At 43.6% G+C, this 21,699-nt stretch overlaps 1 protein-coding gene across 1 annotated transcript in view; it reads left to right on the top strand.

Moving 5' to 3' along the window:
* The window catches only part of LOC145347643 (AP-1 complex subunit mu-1-like), a 62,858-nt gene that overhangs the window by 23,438 nt on the left and 17,721 nt on the right, over window positions 1–21,699 (top strand). Inside the window, 2 exon segments of the mRNA XM_080195300.1 lie at window positions 12,981–13,128; window positions 18,862–18,988. Of these exon segments, the coding sequence (XP_080051426.1) occupies window positions 12,981–13,128; window positions 18,862–18,988 (275 nt within the window).

Below are 21,699 nucleotides of genomic sequence, written 5' to 3'. Positions count from 1 at the left end.
CATCTTAATATATAATAGGACCATTCAAAAGTTTACTGACAGCATGGAAGATGCTGTTCTTGAGATGGTTGGTACGGGATCTAAGACTCTCTACCTTTTTCCTGACGGAAGAATGTGGAAGAAAGTCTATCCAGGGTGCGTGGGATCCTTGATTATGTGACTGCTTTCCGGAGGCAGCGGGAAATGCAGACAGCGTCAATAGATGGGAGGCTGGTTTGTATGATGGACTGGGCTACATTCAGGAACCTTTGTAGTTTCTTGCAATCTTAGAGCAGGAGCCATACCAAGCTGCGATACATCGGGAAAGCATGACTTCTATGGTGCATCTGTAAAAATGGGTGAGGGATGTAGCGGATATGCCAAATTTTGTTCACCTTATTTTCTTCTTCTAATTCTTTTTCTTTGAGGGTTTGCAAGCAGGTTCTTCACTATCTCCCTGACCAAATTAGGTGGATCAAATCATCAAGATGCTGGGAAATGATAGTCTAAATCAACACGGGTAGATAGGTTTTTGACAGACAGGGGAATTAAGGGTTATGGGGAGAAAGCTGGAAAGTGGAACTGATCCACTTCAGATCAGCCATGACCTTGTTGAATGGTGGGGCAGGCTCGAAGGGCTAGATGGCCTACTCCTGCTCCTATTTCTTATGTTCTTATGTAACCCAGTAAACACTACAGTTAACTACAGTGGCTTTAAACTTGTGCCTTATTTCAGGGACAAGCTAAAATGTTCACTGAAGTACGAATCACCATCCACTGTCTGAAATGGTTTAGGAGTTGAACAAAGTTTTTTAATGCTTTATTCAGTATTCCTTGTGATCCACACACTGTCCCGTGGGAAATGTTGTGTTCCCTTGTATATGTGTCAGTAAAGTTATCACTGACAAGGAAAGGGCTCCCATTTACTAAAGTACGACCTGACCTATGAATGGCAGTAATGTGCAAAAGAGTTCCAGGTTGCAGCAGATCTCAGTTTGTTCTTCCCTTCCCTACAGAGTATTTCCTGAGCTGTTTCAGGCACAAAAATAGCTTTATTTTCATTAACAAAGCTGTCTCATGCTGTGTGACCAGCAGAGGTCACTAGTGCTTTCTTTTTTACATATCTTTTATTATATAGTGGAATATCTTGATGAAGAAAAGCAAACAAATATCACCTGTTTGCTGATTTGACCTCATGGAATATCCGCCAACATTTTATTGCTGTTGGGTTAGAAGGTACATGGGTGTTAGTGATGATTTCTCAGGCCAGGTACTGTTAACTCCCTGCTAATGTTCAGTAAAGTTGCATCATGTGCAGGCATTTAATTCAAGCACCCTTCACAAGTGACTTAATTCCAGCCACCCGTATGTACAGTAGCTTCTTCACTGCTGTCCAAAGGCAATGCTGAATTGTGGCTTAACTTCTCCAGCTGAATTGGATCTATTCTGTGAAAGTTGAGAAATCAAACGCCCATTGTAGTAATGAATGCCCTATTGTCCAATCATACATTTGCATGGTAGGGACTGATGATGGTAATGCGGTAATTAGTTTGCCATTATCCTGTAGCATGTTGGATAAGTTACACGCTGCAGTCTTTGAAACATGAGAACACATGAACTAGGAGCAGGATAGGCTACTTGGCCTCTCAAACTTGCTCATTCAATAAAATCAAGGCTGATCTGATTATAACCTCAACCCTATATTCCTGCCTACTCCCGACAACCTTTCACCCCCACCCCCTTATTAATCAAGAACCTATCTAGCTCTGACTTCAAAATATTGAAGTCAAAATATTGTGTGAGATTTTACAACCTCACTCATCCTGAAACTGTAAAATCCCACCCAAGTCCCAAAAGATGTTTGTATGTTCTGCCCTTCTCTCGCTCCGATTCCCATGGTGAGCAGGGCAGTGAAATTCCAGCCACAACTTCCACTGTCTTCTGAGGATGAGAATTCCAGAGACTCGTGAACCCCCCCCCGAAGAGAGAAAGAAATTCTCTTTGATTCCTTATTTTTGAACAGCGACCCCTGGTTTCCTAGTTTTAGATTTGCCACGAGACAAAACAGCCTCTCCACATCCACCCTGCTAATAGCCCTCAAGGTCTTAAAGAAATAAGTTTAAGTTGATTTAACTGTATCACAAATAGGGTTACATTAACACTGCAAAGAAGTTATTGTGAGAATCCCCTCGTCACCACACTCTGGCACCTGTTCGGGTACACTGAGGGAGAATTTAGCATGGCCATTGCACCCAACCAGCATGTCTTTTGGACTGCAGGAGGAAACTGGAGCACCCAAATAATTACTCTCCAGTATTAGTCCAACTTGTTTTCACTGTTATACCTAAGAACCCCTGACTTTATAAAGGTGTTTCATGTAGAGACAGACCCAATAATCCAGATCATATCAAATGTTGTAGCTTTAGTTACACCTGTAACCAGCGAATAGCCTAGTTTTAATCACAGAACCAGAGAATCCGTATAGTGCTGAAGGAGGCCATTCTGCTCTGATGTTGAGCTTGCACAACAACAATCCCACCCAGGCCTTTTCCTCATAGTTTCAGTCATTTACCCTGCTACTTCCATGACACTAAGTGGCAATTTAGTCATGGCCAATCAACCTAATGGACACATCTTTGGACAGTGGGATGAAACCAGAGCACCCGGAGGAAATCCATGCAGACATGGAGAGAACGTGCAAACCACACAGGCAGAATTGAACCTGGGTCCCTGGTGCTGTGAGGCAGCAGTGCTAACCACTCTGCTACCGTGTCGCCTTAAGCTTCAAATCAGAACTGATATAGAAATAAATATATTTGTCTGGTACCTTTCATGAACTTGGGATTTCCAAATGGCTTTACAGCCTATAGAGTACTTTTGAAGTGTTGGATTATTAGAAAGTGACACCACAAACTATCACAAGAAGCTATCCAAAATTCAACACTACAGACAATATTGCAGAAAAATCTCAAGGTGGTCTGGTGGCACAGTGGTTAGCACTGCTGTCTCACAGTGCCAGGGACCTGGGCTCGATTCTCAGCTTGGGTCACTGCCTGTGCGGAGTCTGCACATTCTCCCTGTGCCTACCTGGGTTTCCTCCCATAGTCTGAAAGACGTGCTGCTTGGTTGCATTGGCCATGGTAAATTTTTCCTCAGCACCAGAGTGTGGCGACTTGGGGATTTTCATAACTTCATTGCAGTGTTAATATAAGCTTACTTATAACACTAATTTAAAAAAACTTTAAAATACAGATTTCTCTCAGTACTGCAGTGGAGTGTTGACCTACATATTTGTTCACAAATCTCTGGATTGGGAATGGAACTCACAATCTTCTGAATCAGAGCCTACCCATTGAATCTCATCTAATATCATAATGATTATGATGCAGAAGAGTTCAGTCTTGGTTGAGTGCGATTTAATCTAATAAAGAATGGTTATCCTGCTGAATACTGAGGTTTTGAAATGCCTTGTGAACATTTCAGCAAGTCAGTCGTGTAACAAGTGATTTTTTCTTCTTCAATCTTCATTTACTTGGAAGTGGATGAAAACAAGCAAGGTTTAAATCAATGTTGTAGACGCTAAACAAAGCCTTCCAATTTTCTTAAAGCAAAATACTGCGGATGCCGGAATCTGAAGCAAAGACAGCAGAGAGGAGGCGATGGCCTAGTGGAATTAATGCTAGACTATTAATCCAGAAACTTGGACCTGGGTTCAAATCCCATCATGACAGATGGTAGAATTTGAATTCAATTAAAAAAAATCTGGAATTAAGAATCTACTGATGACCTTGAAACCATTGTTGGAAAACCTCATTTAGTTCACTAATGCCCTTTAGGGAAGGAAATCTGCCACCCTTACCTGGTCTGACCTACAGCAACGTTGTTGACTCTCAACTGCCTTGGGTAACGAGGGATGGGCAATAAATGCTGGGCAGCCAATGGCGACAATGCTCCATAATTTAATAAAATAAAGAAAATGCTGGAAAATCTCAGCAGGTCTGACAGCATCTGTGGAGAGATGTTTTGAGTCTGCATGGCCCAAAGGTTCTTTCAGAAAGAATTGGCCCATCCAATTTCCAGTTTTGTCAGGTCATTTAATCTCTGATGAATTTTGTCATGAGGTAGCTTTTAATCTCTACGCAAAATATTCTACCATGTCCTGAATCTTTATAGCTTTAGCATCCTAGTATCACTCATGTATTATGTTCCCTGAATTAATGCAGAGCTCAGTGTATCTCATTCCTGCAATGGTGGAGAGGAATTTTAACCTAGTCCCTCACTCCCAAGGGTGTATGGAGAGGAGCAGGGAGTTACAACTCCATAAATCTGAAACTTGATCCTGACCTGTCTCAAACACATACGCTTCTGCTTTTAAATATTCCACTAATTAAGTACGCTGGCCCATTTATTGTCCATCCCTAGTTGCTCTTGAGAAGGTGCTGGTGAGTTGCCTTCTTGAATTACTGCAGTCCGTGTTCCGTGAGTTGACCCACAATGCTGTTGGGGGGGAATTCAGGATTTTGACCCAGTGACTGCGAAGGAATGGTGATGTATTTCCAAGTCAGGATGGTGACTGTCTGGTAGGAGAACTTGCAGGTGGTCGTGCTCCTGTGTATTTGGTGCCCTTGTCCTTCTAGATGGAAGTGGTCGTAGGTTTGGAAGGTGCTGCCTAAGGAGCTTTGGTGAATTGCTGCAGTGCATCTTGTAGAATGTACACATTGCTGCTACTGAGCGGCAGTGGTGGAGGAAGTGGATGTCTGTGGAATTGGTGCCAATCAAGCAGGCTGCTTTGTCCTGGAGGGTGCCAAGCTTCTTGACTGCTGTTGGAGCTGTACCCATTCAGGCAAGTGGAGAGTGTTCCATCACACTCCTGACTTGTGCTTTGTAGATGGTGGATAGGATTTGGGGAGTCAAGAGATGAAATATTTGATGCAGTATTCCTAGCCTCCGACCTGCTGTTGTAGTCACTCTGTTTATTTGGTGAGTCCAATAGAGTTTCTGGTCAATGGTAACCCCAAGGATGTTAGCAGTGGAGGATTCAGTGATTGTTACACCATTGAATGTCAAGGGGCGGTGGTTAGAATGTCTCTTATTGGTGATGGTCATTGCCTGACATTTGTGTGGCATGAATGTTATTTGCCACTGGTCAGGACATGCCTGGATATAGCGTGATGTGGAGTGTGGTGACTAGGGTATTTTCACAGTAACTTCATTGCAGTGTTAATATAGGCCTACTTGTGACACTATTAAAGTTTAAGTTTAAAAAAAATTTAGTTTTCCATCGCTGTTGTCCTCTCCTCTGACAGGCCAGCGGTCGCCAGGAAACAGAGCAAAAACAACTGCAGATGAGGTGTTGTCACTAAGTTCAGCTATAACGTCACATTACTCACATTTCCGGGTCCTCCAGTCGCTTTGTCAACTTCCCAATAGCTACCTTCAAAAGGTCTTCAGTACAGTACCACATGGTAGACTTAGGTCTAAGGTCAGAGCATGTAACTCAGAACTAATAGCAAAGTGGCTATAAAGCATCACATTTGATTTGATTTATTATTGTCACATATACTAGTATACACTGAAAATATTGTTTCTTGTGTGCTATACTGACAAAGCATACCATTCATAGTGAAGAAAAGAGTGCAGAATGTTACAGTCAGAGTGTTACAGTCATAGCCAGGGTGTGGAGGAAGATCAACTTAATATAAGGAAGGCCCATTCAAGAGTCTGATGGCAGCAGGGAAGAAGCTGTTCTTGAGTTGTTTGGTACATGAGCTCAGACTTTTGTATCTTTTTCCTCAATGGAAGAAGGTGGAAGAGAGTATGTCTGGGGTGTGTGCCGTCCTTAATTATGCTGGCTGCTTTTCCAAGGCAGCAGGAAGTGCAGAGAGAATCAATGGATGAGAAGCTGGTTTGTGTGATGGACTGGGCTTCATTCGCGACCCTTTGTAGTTACTTGCGGTCTTGGTTAAAGTAGGAACCATACCAAACTGTGACACAACTAGAAAGAATGCTTTCTGTGGTGCATCTGTACAAGTTGATGAGAGTCGTAGCTGATATGCCAAATTTCCAGACAGGGAGTAGATTAAAGGTAGACTGCACCAGGAGTATTGTGTGCAGTTTTGGTGTCCTTATCTGTGAAAAGATGTTTTTGCTATAGATGGAGTACAGCAAAGGCTTACCAGGTTGATTCCAGGTCTGTCATACGAGGAGAGACTAGATCGGTTAGAATTATATTCACCGGAGTTTAGAAGAGTGAGAGGGGATCTCATAGAAGCTTAAAATTCTAACAAGATTAGACAGGGTAGATTCAGAAAGAATGTTCCCAATGGTGAGGGAGTCCAAAACTCGGGGTCATAGTTTGAGGAAAAGGAGTAAACTTTTTATAACTGAGGTGAGGAGAAATTTCTTCACCCAGAGGGTGGTGAATGTGTGGAATTTGCTACCAGAGAATGTAGTTGAGGTCAAACATTGTGTGATTTCAAGAGAAAATTCGATGTAGCTCTTGGGATCAAGAGATATGGTGCGGGAGAATCAGGATATTGAATTTGATGATCAGCTATGATCAAAATGACAGAGCAGGCTTGAAGGGCTGAATGGCCTACTCCTGCTTCTAGTTTCTAGACATTGCAACTGTCAGTGAGTGGGAAGTGGTGTCCAAAAAGGATCAGTCCAGGGACCACTGTTGTTTGCTAGTTACATAAATGATGGGCTTGGAATTGCAGATATCATTTCAAAATTTACTGATGGCATATAATTGGGGGTGAAATTTTATGGTTAATATTGAGGAGGATTACGCCTAAAATATTGGTATTAATAATCGTGCAGAAGAGCACTTAATGACAAATGAATTTTAATGTAGATGAGTGTGGGGTAATACTTGTTGGTGGTAAGATTAAGGAGTTAGGCACTCCTTGGAAATGATTATCTAAATTGTATGGGGAAACAGAGGGATCTGCGGGTTCGGAAACACACATCATTAAAAGTGTTGTGCAAGTTAATAAGCTGCAGAAGAACTACAAAGAACTGACGTTTAGTTTTGGAGGGACGGAACTGAATACCAGAACAATTATGTTAAACTTGTACAAGGCAACGTTTAAACTCCACTGTGGACTGTGAGCTGCTCTGGTCTCTTCATTATAGAACAGATTTGGAAGCACTGGAAAAGATGCAAGAAAGACTTTCAGTGATTAAATCGAAACAGAGAGGTTATACCTATCGGGAAAGATTGAACCAGATGGGGCTCTTTTCTCCAGAAAAGAGAATGATGTGAGAAGACTAAATGAACTATGCCAAAAATAAAATTAAAAATCTTATATTATGGAGAGGATTTTGCAGCCGTGTGCGCTGCAAATACAAACGGCAAGATGGGGACAAAATCGCATGAGAGTCAGGAAATAAAATTCTCGCCAGTGGGATCTTGTTCCACAATTTTCTCCTCGGTGACATAATGAGGAAAGGAAGCTCGTTTTCATACATTATAATATATTCCCATTTAATTAAAGGCCTTCTTAGCTGGGGTGGCACAGTGGTTAGCACTGCTGCGCCAGGGACCCGGGTTCAATTCTGGCCTCGCGTGACTGTCCTTGTGGAGTTTGTACATTCTCCCTGTGTCTGTGTGGGTTTCCTCTGGGTGCTCCAGTTTCCTCCTACAGTCTAAAGATGTGCAGGTTAGGTTGATTGGCCGTGCTAAATTGACCCTGGCGTCAGGGAATTAGTAGAGTAAATATGTGGGGTTATGGGAATAGGCCTGTGGAATTGTGGTAGGTGCAGACTTGATGGACCAAATGGCCTCCTTCTGCACTGTGGGGATTCTATGATTCTATTCTATAATTCCCCACTCATTGAATATTGATACCTCGCTGACATGATGTCACGTTAGTGAGGTTTGCAGTAGTCGTACAAGAATGGGAATCGATCGGGGTGGGGAAGAACTTGCTGGGGGTGCCAAGATAAGTATAACCTTCCAGGGGTAGAGGGACATGCCTGCACAGATTGTCAATGCCCACCCAGCAGTGCCAACTTGGCAATGCCAACCTGTGTCAGGGTGACATTGACGGGGTAGGCCCCCGGGATCCCCATTATTGAGGTTCCCCTTATGTGTGGTGGGATCGTGGTGGACGGGGGGGGTGGGGTGCAGGCCAATGGCTGTGAAGTGGGAGGGAGAAGACTGTGAAAAGAGGGGGTGGGTGATATCTGTGAAGGGGAGGGCCAATGGCTGTGAAGAGTGAGAGTGATGGTAGTGAGGGGCGAGCAGTATCTAAAGGGTTGGGGGGTGATGCCTGTGAGGGTGGGGGCAATGGCTGTGAAGCAGGGAGGCAATGCCTTTGTGGGGGTAAAGTGCCCAGAATGTTGCCATGTTATTAAGGGGGGAAGGGGGAGTGGGAGAGAGTCCCCCAGTATACTGTGGTTTTGGTGGGGAGGAAAGAGAATGAGTCCTATAGGCCCCACTATTTTCAGCTGCTTCATCAATGACCTTCCCTCTATCATAAAATCAGAAGTGACGATGTTCGTTGCTGATTGCACAATATTTAGTTCCATTTACAACTCCTCAGATAACGCAGCAAGTCCTGAACAACATTCAGAGTTGGACTTATAGTTGGCACATAATATTTGTTCTACACAGGTGGAAGTCAGTGACAATCCCCAACAGGAGACAGTGTCTAACCATCTCCTGTTGATATTCAACAGCATTGCCATTGCTAAAATCCCCCATCCTAGATGTTACCATTAATCTCTACACCCCAGCTTTGACTGTAACACTGCATTCTCCACTCTCTGTGGCACGGTTGTTAGCACTGTTGCCTCACAGCGCCATGGACCCGGGTTCAATTTCCTGGCCTCGGGTCACTGTCTGTGTGGAGTGTGCACATTCTCCCCGTGTCTGTGTGGGTTTCCTCTGGGTGCTCCAGTTTCCTTCCACAGTCCAAAGATGTGCGGTTAGCTGGATTAGCCATGCTAAATTGCTCCTTAGTATCAGGGAGTCTAAGTAGGGTAAATGTCTGGGGTTTTGGGAATAGGGTGGGATTGTGGTAAGTGCAGACTTGATGGACTGAATGGCCTCCTCCTGCATTGTAGGAGTCTATGATTCTATGATTTTCTGCTTTCATTCTCAATGAACAGTATGCTTCATCTGTATAGTGCACAAGAAACAATACTTTTCACTGCACACTATTACATGTGACAATAACAAATCAAATCAAATCAAATCTTTCTGAATCAGTAATGTCAACATTGTAGCTACAAGAGCAGGTAATGCTGGTAATTCTGCCACACACCATGCTTCTCCTGACTCCCCAGATTCTTTCTACAAATCACGAAGCACAAGTCAAATGCAATGGAATATTCTCCACATGTTTGGATGAATGCAGCTCCAACAACAGTCAAATGAACTCAACATCATCCAGGACAAAGTAGCTCATTTTATTGGTACCCTCATCCAACACCTCTGCCATTGACGCAAAGTGACAGCAGTGTACCATCGACAAGATGCACTGCGGCACTGCAAGCCTCCTTTGAAAGCACCTTCCAAATTCACAATCTCTAGAGCAACAAAGGCAGACACGGGAGAACAACACCACCCACACATTGTCCACCCAGCCTCTCAGCATCCTGACTTGGAAATATATCGCCATGCCTTCACTGTCACTGGGTCAAAATCCTGGAACTCTTGTCTCCTTTAACAGCGCTGTGATGTCACAACAATTTGGTTGACATTAGCTCCAAGCTGCTGTCTGTTGAGACTTGCTGTGAACCTATTTGAATGGTGAAAGGAGAATATTCATTATATTGAACAGCTGCTGCTCAGTAGTCACTGGGCTGAGTGAGAATGCAAGCTTTTTGAGAATTCACTGTTTTACTCTCAGCGATAAACAATATTTATTTTGTTTGTATCAAGAACTCCTTGAACATACAATTGTGTTGTCATTTATTGGCGCAAATCATCGCTCAGAATGCTGTGGAGATTGTTAAAAAAAATCGTTGATATATTTTCCTGCTAAAATGGTAAGCTACGTGATATAGGGTTCAGATTGAGTTGGGAGGTATCACAGTGTCGTATGGATGTGGGTGTTTTGGAGATCAACTCTATTTTAATACATTATGGAAGGAAATGGGTTAATCTCCAGGGGCTATAAATTTCCTCATCTTGAATCATAGAATCCTATGTGCAGAAGGAGGCCATTTGGCCCATCAGGTCTGCATCAACCCCAATCCCACCCGAGCCCTATTCCCATAACCTCTTGTATTTACCCTGCTAATCCCCCTGGCGTGCCAATCCACCTAACCTGCACATCTGGGCTGTGGGAGGAAACCAATGCAGACGTGGGGGAGAATGTGCAAACTCTACACAGATAGTAACCCAAGCTGGGAATCGAACGCGGGTCCCTGGCACTACGAGACAGCAGTGCTAACCACTGTGCCACGGTGAAGGGGGATCTAATAGGGGAAGTGATCATCGAGTGATATTATTGCTAATCTAGTAATCCAGAAACTCAGCTAATGTTCTGGGGACCAGTGTTCGAATCCCATCAAGGTGGATGGTGGAACTTGAATTTAATTTAAAAAATCTGGAATTAAGAATTACCTGATGACCGTGAAACTTTTGTCAATTGTTGGAAAAATCCACCTGGTTCACTTATACCCTTGAGGGAAGGAAATCTGCCACCCTTATCAGGTCTGACCTATGTGTGACTCCAGAGCCACAACAGTGTGGTTGAGTCTCAACTACCTCTGAAATGGTCTAGCAAGCCACTCAGTTGTATAAATCACTCAAAAAGGCAGCTCACCACCACCTTCTCAAGGGCAATTAGGAGTGGACAATTAATACTGGCCAGCCAGTTACACCCATGTCCCAAAAATGAATTAAAAAATTTATAATCCTCACATTGGCCAATGGTATTCACATCAACCTTGGCATAATTTTTCAGAAGACAATTTTACCTTACAGAACTTGGGTTCCCTTAAGATGGCAGGGCTGTGACCAACATTGGACAATTACAATCGAGGCACAACCCTGCTTTATTCTATTGGATGGTGCCTGAACAATGTTTCTGCATTGACTGAACTGGGTGTTGTAAGCTAATCCTTACAATAATCTGATTCAGAGAGAGAAGGAACACTCTGGAGTGACTCAGAAAGGCAGCAGTGCAGCAAATGTGACTGACAGAATGCCACTTCCCACAACCAGTGTCTGTGAGAAAATTCACTGCCTGAATGGTTACTTTTCAAAGATTTGTACTGGCTGCTGCTGTTGGCAGCCTTGATGTGGAGATGCTGGTGTTGGACTGAGGTAAGCACAGTAGGAAGTCTCTCAACACCAGGTTATAGTCCAACAGGTTTATTTTGCACTAGCTTTCAGAGTCTCAGGCTCCTACATCACGTGATGGTAGCCTACCAGAGATGGGGTTTTATACAAATCTTCATGTTAACTTATTATCTACTAAAGATGATTGGGATATGTTCCACAGAGAGATATGTAATCTTGAAAATGGCAAATCCACATGTAAAATACTAATAAACAAATAGCATATTCCATTTGACTGAGACTAAAGTTCATTTGATATGTGTTGCTGAGAAAAGAGTTTTGTCTTGTCAAAGCTTTTCATCTTGTGCTCATCAGGACAATCACATGTATGTCTTTATTTATTATTTATTATTGTCACAAATAGGATTATATTAACACTGCAGTGAAGTTACTGTGAAAATCAGGGGAAACAATGAGTTTATACTGTGTGAGAAGAGGGTGCCTGTTGATCAGCAAGTGGACTCTGAGGCATTAACCATGGAGAATATAGTTAATGGCGACTGACAGTTAACTGCCAAGCATTGTTTGAAAATTTAAACTAACAGATTGACTCTGGCCAAGGTATCGCCCAGAGGAGTGAACCAGCAAATGGCTGCCACTTATACCTGGTGGCCTGTGGTTCAAGCACAGGGCTGGAGCTTCTATGTTCACCCAGGCCCCATTGCTGCTCCTACTGGGCCCACAAGAAGAAAAAGTTACCATTTCTTCGATCATTTTTTTGAGTGGCCTGAAGTAGTCCTTTTCAATTATCCATCGCATCTTAACATAATTAATTGTCCTGGATTTAACAGTGAAACAACGAGATTTGTTGGAATGCACTTCACCTTTTTAAAATTTTATTCTCATGATGTGGGCATCACTTGCAATGCCAACATGTGTTATTTATCCTTAGGTGGCCTGAGAAGATGGCTATGAGTTTCTATCTTCAGCTCTGCAATTGCAATAACTTGATACAACTCAATAGCTTGTTAAACCAGCCATTAAGAGTCAACCATGTTTGTGTAGAAATGGAGTCACATGCAGACAGGTCAGGTCAGGTCAGCCAGTTTCCTTCCCAAAAAGACAGCAGTGGCCAGTTGAGTTTTTACCACAACCCAACGTATTTGTGGCTAATTTTCTCTTTGTGTTTTTTAAAGCAGAATTGAAGTGTCATGATGGCACAGTGGTCAGCACTACTGCTTCACAGCACCAGGGATCCGAGTTCAATTCCGGCCTTGGGTGACTGACTGTGTGGAGTTGGCACATTCTCCCCATGTCTGTGTGGGTTTTCTCCCAGGGACCAAAGATGTGCAAGCTAGGTGGATTAGCCATGCCATGCTAAATTGCCCCTTAGTGTCAGATGGACTAGCAGGGTAAATACGTGCGGCTATGGGGATAGGGCCTGGGTGGGATTGTTGCTGGTGTAGGCTGGATGGGCCAAATGGCCTCATTCAGCACTGTAGGGATTCAATGATTCTGATTATGATTCTCAAACTGCTACGGTGCAGGATTTGGACTGCTGTACTCTACATTGCTAGTTCAGTAACATAACCATTACCATTACGCCATTAAACCCATGTATGGCACCCATGGCAGACGTTGCATGTTTAAGTGTGTTGCTGGGTAACTAAAACATTCCAAGAAGTAGTGGAGAAATGCGTCTTAATTCTACTTTGGCAGGATTGCATTGATGGACTCTTTATTTTTAACCCTCAATGTTCAGGTACATCATCCAGCAGGGACACAAGCTGGAAATTGGAGCACCGCGCCCTCCTGCCACCCTTACAAACGCAGTGTCCTGGAGATCAGAGGGTATCAAATACAGAAAGAATGAAGTGTTCATTGATCTGATCGAATCTGTCAATTTACTGGTGAGTAGTAATGACTGTAACAGCGACATCTTTTGATCCTTAGAAACCATAGAAAGATTACAACACAGAAGGAGGTCATTCAGTCCATCTTGTCCATGCCAGCTCAAGGATGCCCAGGTGCCCTTTCTATTTCTATCTTACTGTACACGGCCCATGGCCCTGTAGCTTACAGCATTTAAGGTGCAGATCCAGGTACTTTTTAGAAGAGTTTAGTGTCTCTGCCTCCACCACCGATTCAGGCAGCAAATTCCAGACACCCACTATCCTCTACGTAAAAAAATTCTTCCTCATGTCCTCTCCACACTTTCTTCCACTTATCTTGAATCTATGTTCCCTGGTTCCAGAACTCTTTGCCAAGGGAAACAATTTTATCCTGTCCACTCTATCTCTTCCCTCATAATTTTGTGCACCTGAATCAAGCCTTCTTTGTTTCAAGGAAAATAACCCCAAATTATCCAATCTCAGCTCCAAATTCCTGAGACCTACATGTTCATCCAGAAAGAACTCTTCAAATCTGGGGGAAAAAAATGTCAAAACTTACTCCAACTTATAAATCAAAGAAAAGGTTTAGTAAAGAAACTTCATTACTCCAAACTTGAGGCTTCACCCTGGACCACTCCAAGCTTGCCACAAATTCCCAGCATGTTCTGATGTTCTGGTCAGCTCATCATTCTGTCATTGGTTATATGGTTTACTGGGGTCAGCTGACCCTTACAGTTTGTTACCATTGGTCACAGTAGATTGGTTACATTAGACCTAATAGAGGTGTATAAAATTATGAAGGGTATAGATAGGGTGAACAGTGGGAAGCTTTTTCTCAGGTTGGAGGTGACGATCATGAGGGGTCACAGGTTCTAGGTGAGAGGGGCGAGGTTTAACTCAGATATCAGAGGGATTTTTTTTATACAGAGGGGCCTGGAATGCACTGCCAAGTAGGGTGGTGGAGGCAGACATGCTGGGATCGTTTAAGGCTTATCTGGATAGTCACATGAGCAGACTGGGATTGGAGGGATACAAATGAATGGTCTAGTTGGACCAATGAGCAGCGCAGGCTTGGAGGGCCAAAGGGCCTGTTTCCTGTGCTGTATTGTTCTTTGTACAACAGATCCAATATTGTCACTGGTTACATTTTAACACCATGCTTATTCTGGCTGTGTCTCACTCCAGATGAGTCTCTCCCACAGCCCATGCACATCTGTCCCATCTTTTAGTGAGTCTTGCACAGGAAGAGAAGAGGGGACATTAACACAGCCTGCAGTGTTGCAGTAAACAGCATCCTTTTCTAATGAGATTGTCATTTACATGTTTGGTTCTTTTGTGAAAAGGTCTCAAACAACAGTGCTACTGATTGTATGAATTAGATTTTAATTTCTTGATGGCTAACTTCAGGCTCTGATAGTAAATGAAGCCTGGGAATCAAAGGGGTTATAAAACATTCATTCGGCTTTGGGTGGAGTGATGAGTCCAATTCTGGGCATCGCACTTTCGGAAGAATGTAAAAGCATTGGGGAAGATGCAAAAGAGAATGACAAGAAATGGTTCCAGGGCTTCAGTAATGTAGTAGATTGGCAAAGCTGGTGTTTTCTCCTTAGAGATGAGAAGGTTTGATAGAGGTATTCAAAAACAAGAGGGATCTTTGAGTCATAGATCCATACAGTGCAGAAAAGGCCCTTTGGCCCATGGAATCTACACCAACAATAACTACCAATAAATGCGCGCAAATCCCATTTTCCTGCACCTGTCTCATATCCTTTAATATTAAGAATATTAAATGCTCATTCAAATATTTTTTAAAGAGTGTAAGGTTTCCAACTTCAACTACCTTCCAAAGCAGTGCATTCCAGATTGCCATCACCCTCAAAGTGAAAAAAAATTCTCACATCCACTCTGAGTCTCCTGCCCTAAATCTATGCCCCTCTGTGATTGACCCCTCAACCAAAGAGAACAACTGCTCCCTAATCACCCTGTCCTAATCTTATACACCTCAGTCATGTCCCCTTCCCTTAGCCTTTCCTGCTGTAAAGAAGACAATCAAGCCTATCCAGTCTCTCCTAATAGCTGAAATCCTCCATCCCAGGCAATATCCTGGGGAACCTGGTAGATAAGAGGAAAGTGTTCCACTGGCAGAAGGGCTGAAGACCAGATAACATGAATGGATAAAGGATCAATGGAGAAGCTATCTTACGCAGGGTGTGGTTAAAGTAAAATTTACTTATTAGTCACAAGTCAGCTTAAATTAACGTAGCAATGAAGTTACTGTGAAAATCCCCTAGTCGCCACACTCTGGCGCCTGTTCGGGTACACTGAAGGAGAATTTACCATAACCAATACACCTAACCAGCATGTCTTTTGGACTGTGGAAGGAAACCGGACTACCCGGAAGAAACCCAAGCAGATATTGGGAGAACGTGGAAATTCCTCATAGACAGTGGCCCAACCTGGGAATCAAACCCAGGTCCTTAGCGTTCTGAGGTAGCAGTGCTAAGCACTGTGAGACAGCAGTGTTAACCACTGTGCCACCATACCAACCACAATCTGAGATGTACGGCCTATGAGCATGATGGGGGCAGATTCAATCATGGCTTTTATGAGAGAATCGGATAAGCACCTGAGGACAAAACAAAATCGCAAGACAAAAGGCAAAGGGCAAGGAAGTGGGACAAGCTGGGTTACTCTCGCAGAGGGCCAGTCCAGACGTGAAAGGCCAAATGGCCCCATTCTGCCATGTAACCAATCTCTGAGTCTATAAATGTGTTCAGAGAAAGGGTGATATAAAGTCACAAATAAAAGTTGAACATTGGAGGGGTAAAGCATTTCCCCCAAGCGTCAAAAATGAAAAACAGTTACAAACTAAATTAGGTGTGTACCAGATTTGATTGAGGAATGTTATAAACTCCATCATGCTATAAATGCCTCATCTTGATCCACATAAAGATTGTTACTGTTTAAAGAGAAATGTGAAATTCCCGTGACCTGCTGAAAGAATGAAGGTTCAAGATTCCACGCTTTAACCAAATGGCTTTTACTATACAAGAGTCAAACAAAGCAAACACCACTAACTAAACACCAACTTAAATTAACGAATATAACTTACACTCAAAAAATACTAAACGTGATCGCTTGTACTTTAAAACTGAACTTTTCCCTTTCCACTTTGACCTGCATCTGACATCCTGTACCACCCTATATCCTCTAGAAAGTCTGTGACAATTGATCACATGTTTGTAAGATCCTTCGCTTCCTGGGAGAAAACCAAATTGCTACAGTTTTCAGGAATTCACTTTGATTCTCCTTGGTATTCATGCTGTTCCCCCGAGGTATGAACTTTCATGGGGTCCTTTCACCAGCCTCCATCCAAGCGACCCTCCCCAGCTCATAAAACACCTCACTTTCGTTCAAGTGCGGGCGACACTGCACTCTGACTTCATAGAAAACCTACAGTGCAGAAGGAGGCCATTCGGTCCATCGAGTAAACACCAACAACAATTCCACCCAGGCCATATCCCTGTCGCCCCACATACCTATCCTGCTAACCTATACATCCCGGGACACTAAGGGGTAATTTAGCATGACCAATCAGCCTAACCCGCACATCTTTGGACTGTAGGAGAAAACTAAAGGAAACCCACACAGACACAGGGAGAATGTGCAAACCCCATACAGACAGTGACTCAAGCTGTGAATTGAACCCAGATCCCTGGAGCTGTGAGGCAGCAGTGCTAACCACTGTGCCTCCACCTCACAAAGACCCTTGATTTCTGGATAGCCCTTTAGCTTTTAGGCAGCAGTTATTTTCAGCTCTGAGCACCCTGCCTCTTTCTCTGATTCCTAATCTGTGGGTTTACGCTCATCAACTTGGGTGTATTTGGCTCCAACCCAAAACAAGACATTCTGGAAAAATCCCACAGATAATTTCTTAGAATTAGAACCAAAGCTCCACCCTGGATCACTGATCTCCAAGGCAACCGCAGTTAGTTTGATAGATGTTTACCTTAATTAACTTGTTAGCTTCAAAACCAACCCCTTTGACCTTCAGTCTGCATGAAAAATTTAAACTCCTAATGACATCAGGACAGTCCCTCTCACTATGTGGATAAAGGGCCAATGGAGAAGTAAAGTTTATTTATTAGTACAAGTCAGCTTAAATGAACACAGCAATGAAGTTCCTGTGAAAATCCCCTAGTCGCCACACTCCGGCGCCTGTTCGGGTAAACTGAAGGAGAATTTACCATGGCCAATGCACCTAACTAGCGTGTCTCTTGGACTGTGGAAGGAAACTGGAGCACCCGGAGGAAACCCACGCCGATATAGGGAGAATGTGGAAATTCCTCATAGATAGTAACAAATTGTCCCTAAATTATTCCCCCCTTAATCTGGTTTCCAATGGGGGTACCATAAGCATAGACATGGGTCAAGGGTGGAGGAGGAAAACCACATTGTTAAGATGGCGGCGCGGGTTCGTTGGGCCGAAGGGCCTGTTTCCCGTGCTTGTTGTTCTTTGTTCTTTATAGTGCCCCGCAGTTCCCCGGCAACAGACTTGTCGTATGGCTTTTAGTCTCTGAACGTTGATCTCTCAACTAATTACTTGAGGTATTCCAGCAATTTCTACAATGCAGAATTTTAATGACCTTGCCCGTACAAATACAATCTTCCCAAAACTAAAAATTACACCTAAAATATTAAATTAATCATGAGCTGGGGAATACAAATAGCTGCAATTTCAGGCTCCATTTCTAGAAAACACTTTGAGGCTGTAGAGATTCTCCAGGATGTTGCCAGGCAAGGGGAAACATCGACACAAAACATGTTAATTCTAATGTGGGAACAGGTCAGTAAACTTTCTTGGGGGGGACAGGTTATGTCCCCCCCCCCCCCCCTCACAGAGCAGAGTGTGTTTAAATGTATGGATGTGGAGCTAAAGGGATCAAAGGAAAAAGGGGGAAAGGGAAGATCAGGTTATTGAATTTGAAGATCCCAACTTTCTACATAGAAACATAGAAATGAGAAGCAGGAGTAGATCATTCGGTCCTGCGAGCCTGTTCTGCCATTCATCTTGATCATGGCTGATCATCAAATTCAATAACCTGATTTTCCCTGTCCTCCTTTTCCTTTGATCCCTCTAGCCCCAAGAGTTAATTTTTTTCTTGAAATCAGACAATGTTTTGGCCTCAACTATATTCTGTGGCAGTGAAGCCCATGCATTCACCACCTTCTGGATGAAGAAATGTCTCCTCACCTCAGTTCTAAAAGATTTACCCCTTATCCTCAAACTATGACTGGACTCTCCTACCATCGGGAACATCCTTTCTGAACCTGAACATTCTAGGGGCGGCACAGTGGTTAGCACTGCTGCCTCTCAGCGCCAGGGGCCTAGGTTCAATTCCGGCCTCCGGTCACTGTCTGTGTGGAGTTTGCACATTGTCAACGCGGGTTTCCTCCGGGTGCTCTGGTTTTTCCCAGGCCAAAGATTGGTCATGCTAAATTGGTCCTAGTGTCAGGGGGATTAGCAGGGTAAATACATGGGGTTACGGAGATAGGTCATGGCTGGGAGTATGGTCAGTATAGACTTGATGGACCGATTGGCCTAATTCTGTGCTGTAGGGATAATATAAGAACATAAGAACTAGGAGAAGGAGCAGCCACTCATCGAGCTGTTCTGCCATTCAATAAAATCATGATTCTATGATTCTACCTGCTGATTAATACGTGCCTCGTCATATTGTGTTTCCCCAGGTGAGTGCTAATGGCAGTGTCCTGAAAAGTGAGATCATTGGAAATGTAAAGCTGAAGGTCATCCTGTCAGGAATGCCAGAACTACGACTCGGACTTAATGATAAGGTTCTGTTTGAGATCTCTGGACGTAAGTAAACATGGTGCAAGCAACAGTGAACCCACTTGTTTTAAGCTGAACTCTGCCAATAAAGGGGGGAATCCAGCGATTGGGCTAGGGGGTGGGGGGGGTGGTACGGGGTGGTTGCACATTTGGCATTGTGGGATCGCGGAATGTTGGCCAGCAGTTGGGAAGCCGGCAGTGCGGAGCCACTGCACATGCGCTGATCTTGGCAATGACAGATCGGCGCGTGTGCAGTGGCTCCCTCAGCACTATGCTGCCGGCCTCTCCAGCAGGAATTTTACTGAATTTTAACATGATACATGCTAGGGCTCTCTGCAGTGCGTGGAGAATGGGAGATTCATTTTGAAACTGCCGCTGAAAAAAAACCCAGCATGATTTACTCCAGTTTTTATGTGAAATCGACGCTTAGCATTTATTTTGGGAGAATCCCACTCAAAGTTTTTAAGTTTATTTATTAGTGTCACAAGTAGGCTTACATTAACACGGCAACGAAGTTACTGTTAAAAACTCACGGCGCCTGTTTGGGTACACTGAGGGAGAATTTAGTATGACCAATGCACCTAACCAGCATGCCTTTTGGATTGTGAGAGGAAACTGGAGCACCCGAAGGAAATCCATGCAGATATGGGGAGAATGTGCAAACTCCACACAGACAGTGACCCAAGCCAGGAATCGAACCCTGGGTCCCACATGCTGTGAGGCCGCAATGCTAACCACTGTGCCATGGTGCTGTCCGTGCAAGTGAAAACATTGATGGAGTTTGGGTGACGTTGTGGACATATGATGATGTGATCTGATCACTACAACTCAAGTCTGAAGATACTCTGGACTAATGGAGATCATTCAGCCCAGACTCTTCTCTTCCTCTCTCTCCCTGGTAATAGGATGGCTCATAGGGGAAATGAAAATGGTACATTGTGCAGTCAGAAGTGATGTTCTCAGGTTTAGGTTTAGTGTTGGTTTCTGTGTAGATGGAGCTTGTCCTTAATGCCGCACCTATCCAGAGAGTGTTTGAAGCTGCTAAAAGCAACAGAAAGAACCACCAGTGATCATTCCACAGCAGTGACACTTTTGTAAGCCCAAGTTCATCTTCTGATTCATGCACAGTATAGATTCATAGAATCCTTACAGTATAGAAAGAGGCCATTTGGCCCATTGAGCCTACACTGACAGCAATCCCACTCAGGCCCTTTTCCCGTATCCCCACTTTTTATCCTGCTAATCGTCCCTGACAATTTAGCATAGTCAATCCACCTAACCCACACATCTTTGGAGAGTGGGAGGAAATCCACACAGACATGGGGAGAAAAAGCAAACTCTACATAGACGGTCACCCAAGGCTAGAGTTGAACCCATGTTCCTGGTACTGTGAGGCAGCAGTGCTAACCACTCTGCTACTGTGCCAATTGTGTGACCATGTGTCAAGCTGTTTGTAATATTTCCTGTTTGTAAATGTGACTAGATTCACCTCCTAATAAATACAGGCACTACATGTTGGTTCCTATTGATCAGGTAGAAAGACTTGCTGGATGATTTTTACTTCAGACAACAATTTGAAAAATGCAAAATTTCAAAGGACATATTGGAAACAACTTGTCCAAGAATTTTTCTTTTCTTATTCATTTGTGAATCATGGGCGTTGCCAGCTGGCTGGCTTTTATTACCCATCCCTAGTTGCCCAAGGGCGGTTGAGATTCAACCACATTGCTGTGGCTCTGGAGTCACATGTAGGCCAGACCAGGTAAGGACCGCAGATTTCCTTCCCTAAAGGATATTAGTGAACCAGATGGGTTTTTCTGACCATCAACAATGGTTGCTGGGCCTTCTATAGATTCTTAATTCCAGATTTTATTTTTATTAAATTCAAATTCCACCATCTGCTGTGGCGGGATTCAAACCCAGGTGCCCAGAACATGAATTGAGTTTCTGGATTAATAGTAAAGTGATAATACCATTGGGCCAACGCTCCTCCTGTTACTAAAGTTAGGTAGGTAGATGAGTAATGGGATTTAATTATTGCCGTTCTAAATGGCAAAATACCAAAACACTACAATGGGTGGGATTCTGAACTGGGGTGATTGGAGATTTGGTACCCTTTATGTCTTTTATCTCAGTTCCTTCTGTCCACACTGGTGACATTTCAGCTGAAAATACTTGTGTCTGTCTCCTCGTGACTGAGACGGCCTTGCTTTGTTGTGTAGACTCTGTTCCAGATAGTGATAATGTGCAAGCAGCAGATGTGAAAAATCTCTGTGTATTGCTGTGTGAAATCCTGGAGGTTGCCTTCAGTAATCTCTCAGGATGAAGCCCAGCCACTCATTCGCATCGCATCAGGCTAGTCTTTGAATTTGTTTAAGTCACAGATCACTATAGCAAAAAAAAGTTAAATTTGTTTCTCTGCCCATAGATGCTGCCAGACCTGTTGAGTTTCATAGAATCTCTACAGTGCAGAACGAGACCATTCAGCCCATTGGGTCACTCTCCCACAGAGCATCTGACCGAAACCCATCACCCCCATCCTGTCCCGTAACCCCACTAATCCCCTGAACCTACACATCTTGGGATACTAAGGTGCAATTTAGTATGGCCAATCCACCTAACCTGTAACATCTTTGGAATATGGGAGGAAACCGGAGCACCCGATGGAAATCCATGCAGACATGGGGAGAACTTGCAAACTCCACATTGACTGGTTTCGAACCTGAGTCCCTGGCTCT

This window comes from Carcharhinus amblyrhynchos, chromosome 9, assembly GCF_965287045.1.
Source record: "Carcharhinus amblyrhynchos chromosome 9, sCarAmb.v2.hapA, whole genome shotgun sequence".
In the NCBI taxonomy this organism is placed as follows: domain Eukaryota; kingdom Metazoa; phylum Chordata; class Chondrichthyes; order Carcharhiniformes; family Carcharhinidae; genus Carcharhinus; species Carcharhinus amblyrhynchos.
This window is presented reverse-complemented; position numbering and strand designations above follow the sequence as displayed.